Here is a 7,785-nt window from a genome sequence, read left to right as displayed (position 1 = left end):
GGGAATTAATAGTCCTAGCTGTATCTCTATGTTTGTTCTATTTGTGTGATGAACTATGTTGTATTGTGTGCTAAAAATACTTTGTTGTTGAGTTTCATGAATAATATGTGTTGCATTTGATGTTGTGGATTTGAGAACTACTCCCTCCGTCTCATAATTATGGGACGGAGGGAGTATGTAATAATTTGGTGGTGTGGATTGATAAAATTATTGGTGTGTTTGTTTTTGACATATTTATAAGTTGTGTTTGATATTTTTTGTATGCAATATGTATGTTATTTGAGATGGAAAGTGCAGATGCCGCTGTCGTGTGGCTGCCCTATTACAGGGCAGCTGTCGGAGACGACCCATTTTTATGCAAGTAACAACGTTTTCATGCCAATTTTCTTTTACTCCAACCTTTTTTGGTGCCTATTTTAGGCTGCTATTGGTGGTGCTCTAATCCTTAACATACGTTTTTTTTAAAGTGCCTTAACATAAGTTTTTACATGCACTGTATATCAATAGCTAGCATATCTTGATTCCATAATTCTTAATTTCTCAAATTGCCACACATAGACAAACACATCAACAGTTTCATGTTCATTCTGCGCCTCCCATTTCCACAACGATCTTGCCGGTGGCATGCCCCTCCATGCTCTTAGCCCAGGCCTCCTGTGCTCTGCTCAGCGGGAACCTCGAGTCCACCGTCGTTCTGAGCTTCCCCTGCCTCGCCAAGCCCACCAGCCACTCCATCTCCTCCCTCCTCGGCGCCAGCATCAGCGGCGCCAGCCTCTTCTTGGCGAAGGTCGCCTTCTGCAGGATGGACGTGAGCGCGGCGCCGACCCCCGGCGTGACGTCCGCCACCGTGCCGCCCTCGTCGGCCAGCACCGCCTTGAGCGCCGGCCACGGCACCCCCGCCGCGCAGTTCGCCACCGCGTCGTACCTCCTGCCCGACGGGCTCCGCAGGGCCGCGCCCTCGGGCGTCCTGTAGTCGAGCACCTCGTCGGCGCCCAGTCCCCGGACGAAGTCCACGTTGCGCGCGCCGCAGGTGGCCGTGACGTGCAGGCCGGCGAGCTTCGCGAGCTGCACGGCGTAGTGGCCCACGCCGCCCGAGGCCGCGGTCACCAGCGCGTTCTTCGGGCCGGTCGCGCCGGAGGTCCCGTCGAAGCTGACCCCGGCGAGCTTGAGCAGCTGCAGCGCGGAGCCTCCGGCGGCCGGCAGGCAGGCACCTTCGACGGCGGACAACTCCGTCGGCCTCGCCACCGTGAGCGACGCCGGCGCCACCGCGTACTCCGCGAGCCCGCCGCCGCTCTGCACAGGCAACGGTCCTTGAGCGTGTCAGAAGCAGAATATTAAGATTTTGACTGTTGGGTAGTACAGACGTAATGGTAGCGTGGCGCCATGGCGGTGAACGCGTTGTCCTTGCTTACCGGGAAGCTGATGGAGATGACCTTGTCTCCCGGCTTGAAGTTGGTCACGCCGCTGCCCAGCTCCACCACCTCGCCGGCCAGATCGCCCACTGCATTTTGAGTAGTGCCCATGTAAAAGGGGCCGTCAGTCTGTTCTAGTCTGCATTCAAGTCATTTTCCCCTCTCGAACTGTCTATGTTCAAGTCGTTATGTCTAGAATCTGCAACAGCTGCTTGAATCGGCACGGATTTTAGAAGCTTGTTTCGTTTCTGATTCAGCAGCAGAGAACGAACAGTGGAATAAAAAAAGTTCAGTAGAAAGCAGAGCATGGCAGTTGTGACGGACAGGGGGCGGGATCATAATCACTAGCCAAATGATAGCGAGGAGATTTTATCAGCTATGAAGCCGGCCGGTATCATGCGATTTTCATCTCTTTGGCGAATTTTGCCGCGACCAAGTCTGAATTGGGTAGCCATGTCCCGGTCTGAAGCTATGCGTAATGTACGTAGTGGTTCAATTACCTGGCGTGAAGGGGAACTTGCCGGGGAGGAAGGGGCGGAGCATGCCCTTCTGGATCTTCCAGTCGATGGGGTTGATGCTGGCCGCCTCCATCTTCAGCAGCACCTCCCCCTTCTTCGGCGACGGCACCGGCACCTCCACATGCTGCCAGTGAAATCCACCATGGAGTTAGTCGGTCAGTTCCATCAGTGAACACATCGAACAAGAAGAAGAAGAGATGATTTTCAGCTCAGTTGTGCACACAGATAGATCTTACCTCGAGGCCTTCTGCTCCTCCGCCATACTTGTCGTACTGCACGGCTCTCATCGTCCTCGGGGTCGCCATGGCAGCGCCGTGTCCCGTGAGAGAGAGAGAGAGAGAGAGAGACTGGTGGGTGGTGTGGTGTGTAATGCGGTGATGCTGATATGGTTGGCCCTTGTGGACGGTACGTGTCCGTTCTCGCGGTACCTGCCTGAACCATCACCAACAACCTGTCAAACGTGTCCGGATGCCGCAGAGTGTGCCGTAGTGGTGACGCTGCCCATGTTTCGCCAGAGCTTTTCTTTTCTTTTGCTGTTTTTCCCCTGCCTGCCGAGCGATGCTACACGCACGGGCATGTTTTATAGAAATTTACGGGCATGCTTGCCTGGAATAAACTGATTGGAAGAAGAATGGATGAGGGGCCCGCCCCCCGAAAATCAGTGGGCGGTGGAGATTAGTTAGGGCATGTGCAAAGGTTATAAGATAGTCTTATCTTAAGTCTTGCATGTAATTTAGAGATGATAAAAAAAGATGTCTATAATGGGTCATCTCTTAGCCTTATCTTTAATAATTAGTCATTTCTAAAAACGTGGTGAGACATATTACGCTAAAAGATCATATTTTGTCTTCTCTTCAATAAAAAAACAAGCCTTTTCTTATGAGTTCTCTCTCCTCCATCTTATCATTTATCATACGTGGCACTTCTAAGATAGTACCATTGTACATGCCCTTAGTGATGGATTCCTGCAAAACGCCGTATTAGTCCGCTGCCTGCATGCTAAACGCTTCGGCATCTGTTGGTCTATAGAAATTTTGTAGGAACTGAAGCTCTTTGGATTATAGGAATATATTTTTATTTTTGTGTGTAGTTTTAAAAAACGTCTTACATTTCGGGACAGAGAGAGTACGATAGAAACCAACTTTTCACCGTTTAAAAAGGAAAAATGACATTAGGTATATTTTTCTTTATAAAAATTAAGATACATGCCATCTCACTTTCTATAATTTTTCATAGTATTTCCATACGTTCCGAGAGAGCAGTTCCACGATGGAACCAACCCATACCTCGCGTGACATGGTGGCTACAAAGGGGCCTCGCCGCACAACATTTTTCTTCTACCACTATGGATTTTTGCAAAAACTGCACGAAGCAACATGGCCTTCGTTGACGTAAGGGGTTGTGCCATATCGCACTATTATGAATTGCCTGATTAGCCATTTTATTTGCACCCTTTTGAATGTGCGGTAATCGTGATTTCACTAGTGGAAAAAAGCATAGCTATGGCGTGCTAAAAACTGTCTTGCTGGCGTAGACACACGTTGTCGCTAATATGGCGCCATTGCTAAAAAATAGTGGTGGCGTTGGAGGACACGTCAGCAGTATCCTACATTATGCTGGCATGTCACAAGTCCAACGGCAACACTAAGTTCATCTTGACTCTCGCGTGCCTACTTGTCCAACGCCAGTAAATGATTTTTCAGTAATAAAAAAATTGCTCATCAACACTAGCTACTTACTTAATAGATACTCATTAACAGAACATACTCATCAACACTAGGTACTTACTTAATAGATAATCATTACAGAAGATGCTCATGAACTTAACAAGTTGATATTAAACTTCACAAAAGTTGCTCATCAAGTACTCTAGTAACTCGATCATCATCAACTAATAAGATGAACTAGCTACTTAAAAAACTAATCTTCATCAAGGAGCACGCCCAACTGGCGAAGCTTCTTTCTGTCCCCCTCTCCATCTCTTTTGAAATTATCTAGGTCCATCTTCAGGTCAATCCTCTCAGCCCTCAGGAGTCTCCTCTCCTCTTTCAGTTTATCTCGATCCTCAACGAGCTTATCTCTCTCGTCCCTCAGCTCATTAGTCTCCTTAACGAGCCGAGTAGTCTCCTTGCGTAGCGCTTTAATCTCCACCTTTAGCTCGTCATTTGCCCCTTGCACGTTCTTGATGATATACTCATAAGTGTCTAAGAATTAATTTGTTGGCCATGTCCACATCGCACACTGACTCATTGTTGGCCATGACCTACAAACACATCGCGTATATGATCAGGATAATATGCAATTTCATATCACTGAATATTGACACCAATGCAAAGTAGTTCAAATATTACAATGTATAGAACCAATCAAACTAGATAGCATGCATCTCAATATCGAGGGTTGACCTATATATATAGCAAACTAGATATCATGTAGTGACCTACAACAGCAAATTGCATAGCAAACTAGATATGTTGGTCTATAGAATATATCAATTTGTACAAATAAATCAATTTCTACTAAATATCACAGTACTAATATATAAAACTAGCTCAGATCCGTCACCGGAGATATCATATCCATTCATAATACATTCTATCCGTCTATCCATTCATCCATCCATCTATCAAAGAGATATCATATCCATTCATATATAAACCAATCATCTACTCCATCTATCAAAAGAAATTTCTAGCTCAGATCCGCCACTGGAGGGAGACGCGCTTGGGGAGGGGAAGAAGATTCGCGAGGGGAAGAGGGGAGCTCTCACCTCCTTTGCCGGAGTTGGCGGCGGCCGCGCAGTTCCGGCGGCAAAGAGCAATGTGATCGGGCGACGGTGGCGTTGGTCGAGAAGGAGGGACGAAGAAGAAGGGTGTTCAATGTGAGTTCGTGGTGAATCGGACACTAGTTTTTACTGGACAGGGTAGTTTTTGCTGGTGTGGGCCTAATGGATAGTGCTGGCGTAGGCCTAATGGGCCACGCCATAGAAAACGGTAGCACACATAAAAAACTCAGAAAATATCTATGGCGTGCAAGAAACAATATATGCAAGCGGTATGGTAGTAGCAATGCCGTACCAAATTATCCGACGCCACCACTATTTGAAAAAAATAATGCTGGTGTTGCTGGGAATCGGGATCTCTCGCATTAAAAATATCAAGAAGTTAGTGTTCTTCCAATTGTAGTGTTGTCTATAGTACATGTCACTTCGTGATGCATCATGCTACCGATAATACTACACTCGTGGGCTCATTACGAGCCTTTTACATAATATTCCTTGCTAATCTCTCCACCGCCCCTTGATTTTCAAGTGGTGTGGGGCCCTCACTCTAATCCCTTCCAATTTGATTAGTCCAGCTAATCATCCCTGTAAAATCCGTAATTAGAAGCCCGTGCGTGTAGCATCGCTCGTCATGCTACCATGGGTACGAACAACTTGAACCGTAGGAGCCGGGTGTGTTCAGACCACACAACAAGATAATTTGGTTGTCTTGTCATTCGTGGCAAGAGAATCTTGAGCTCCGAAGACGCCCATCGAAAGATGAACAAGAGTTACATAGAGATGTGACTGGCAAGTTGGTCTACCAGTTGAATTTTTCATCATCAGTGATGCTACCATCAATGGCGAACAATTGAGACATGGGTCTTTAATTGCTCACAATCAATTATGAGAGATGTTGGTTTGAGTGGAAGCACACTTTTAAATTAAAATTGTTTAATTATAAAGTGCAACTTGTTATGAACATTTCTAAGTATAATTTGCATTATAGTTATAGAATAATGGCTCGTGTTTTCACCTTCTCTGTTGAAATTGATTACTATTTTAAAATATCTATCTAAAACATTACGATTGGTACTGTAGTGTGAGGATTATCCTGAAGAGCACCGAGAAGGACTATGTTCTATTGCATGGTTTCTATATTATGCCGCTGATGCTATGTATGATGAGACTCACATCCTTCGTACAAAAGCTAGAGCTCTGTCACGACCAAAGTGCAATATGCTTGCTTTCATGAGACCCAAACTTCAAAACGTTGGATAACTATGTGATATTCTTGAAACATAATTTTTATTCCAGGAACAAACAAAGGCTGAAAGATATGAAATATCCAAAACAATATTTGCTTACAAGTTTAACTGGAGTGTTCACTATGTTTAAGAGTGATATGAGTGGGATCCAGAAGAACACCAGACATATGATGATGGTGAATAAAGCGATAACTTAAAGAGAAAGGACAATTCCAAATGGTGTTAGTGAGATTTAGACACCTAGGAAGATTGGTGTTAGTGCCACTCTTAAAATTGGGTAGTTCTTCTATGAGTATGTGAAATATTGGAAGTAAAATTTTAAAAAGTATGAAGGCAAAAAGAAAGAAGACTGGTAGGTCCACCTCAGGTATGTAGGTCATATGTGTTATAGATGTATAGATGACTGGTCAAATGTGTAATTTTAGTTGTGAATAAATTGTTAGTCTTTTCATTATTGTGATTAAAAGTTTATCGCAAGGACAACAATTTGATTGCATACTTTTGCAACTCGATAGAAGAACTACTACGTCCTAAAATACTAGCTAGTAATGAGGTATATATACGCGTTGGGAACATAGTTAAAGTTACTATGATAACCATCAACATATTACCTCTGTATTTTTCTTCATAATTAATTTAAAATGTTAGTACACTCTACCCATTGCATCATGTTCGTTGTAAAGGGGTTGCTCATAAAATAACAATTTTTGTTTGATGTTATGAATGACGTAAAGGCCATACTTTTACTGTGAATGTGATTTATGATATGATCTTGATGATAGTATTTGACATCCATAAAACTGACACTAAATGTTGTAAGACTAAAAGAATGCCACATATGTATGACACTGTATTTGGTCACATTGAAGAAACCCGCATGTAGAAATTCCATGGTGATGTATTTTTTGAAGTAATTTGATTAAATAATCATCTAACTCCTGCAACTTTTTCTAAAATAGAAATGATTAAAATATTATTCACAAGCCATAAGGAACGTTCGATGAACTTATTGGCAATGCAATCACCTATGGATTCAATTTACAAGCAAACCTGATTTTACGACCTTTTTGTTTGAACTTTGATTATATTCGAAACACATGTGGATTCACTTCACTGGCGAACCTGATTTACATATTCTACTTTGCCATACACTTTGAGTTCAAACCTGAAACAAACATGGCCTGAAAATGGCCCGAATTCAGATTCTACTCCACTAGGAAAACTGATTTGAAACCGTTGTTTATTTCGGCTTCCAGATTTGGCTTCGCTGTCAAAGCTGAATTTTCTCCTAAGTCTCAAACAAATTAGATTTTTGTTTCAGATTTCAGATTCAGTTTCACTTGCGAAGTTGAATTTGGTCCCAGAAACTCGAATAAATAGGGCCTTCGTCCCATTTGAGCCGCCAAACTGATAGGAGTGATGTGATCGTGGCCTCAATTTATGTGTCGGTCATATCAAGACATGTGCCAAGAGTATATGACAGCCGATGCAATCGAGCATTTACCACTTGTATAGCGCAATCAATAACCAAATTATATCTATGCAAAAATTAAATTAGCACTATCTTTATGTTAGTCATTGATTATTACAATAGACCCCATTTTAGTTCCAAGTAAGAGATGCAAATGTTGTGAGCTTATCATTGAACCCAACTTGCAAGATCTATTTATCAACGACGCAATTTGTACCCTAAAACTTTCTTTAGATATATTTATCGAATAACACACTAGAAACCGCTATTAAGATATTGGATAGATGGTATGCTTTAGAGATCTTTACCATGACAGTTACTCTTAATCAAATACTAGATAACACCCCGCGCGTTG

The 7,785-nt window shown here is 43.4% G+C and overlaps 1 protein-coding gene across 1 annotated transcript; it reads right to left on the bottom strand.

Moving 5' to 3' along the window:
• Positions 1 to 431: 431 nt before the first annotated feature.
• Positions 432 to 2,328, bottom strand: LOC119310964 (chloroplast envelope quinone oxidoreductase homolog). Its single transcript, XM_037586585.1, has 4 exons — positions 2,167 to 2,328; positions 1,913 to 2,054; positions 1,413 to 1,501; positions 432 to 1,293 (listed from the first exon to the last, which is right to left on the bottom strand). The coding sequence occupies exons 1-4, from the start codon at positions 2,233 to 2,235 to the stop codon at positions 583 to 585; spliced, it is 1,011 nt and encodes a 336-aa protein (XP_037442482.1). The 5' UTR covers positions 2,236 to 2,328; the 3' UTR covers positions 432 to 582.
• Positions 2,329 to 7,785: the final 5,457 nt, after the last annotated feature.

Source organism: Triticum dicoccoides, chromosome 5B (genome assembly GCF_002162155.2).
Source record: "Triticum dicoccoides isolate Atlit2015 ecotype Zavitan chromosome 5B, WEW_v2.0, whole genome shotgun sequence".
Taxonomy (NCBI): Eukaryota; Viridiplantae; Streptophyta; class Magnoliopsida; order Poales; family Poaceae; genus Triticum; species Triticum dicoccoides.
The sequence above is the reverse complement of the archived record's forward strand: the minus strand, read 5'-3'. Positions and strand labels throughout refer to the sequence as shown.

What these genes read in the sequence shown, in the direction of transcription:
- LOC119310964 (XM_037586585.1), bottom strand. Translation starts at nt 2,235, where the DNA reads ATGGCGACCCCGAGGACGATGAGAGCCGTGCAGTACGACAAGTATGGC. An exon ending in GAGGAGCAGAAGGCCTCGAG is followed by an intron (nt 2,055 to 2,166) that starts GTAAGATCTATC and finishes TTTCACTGGCAG; the next exon opens with CATGTGGAGGTGCCGGTGCC. An exon ending in TCATCTCCATCAGCTTCCCG is followed by an intron (nt 1,294 to 1,412) that starts GTAAGCAAGGAC and finishes TTGCCTGTGCAG; the next exon opens with AGCGGCGGCGGGCTCGCGGA.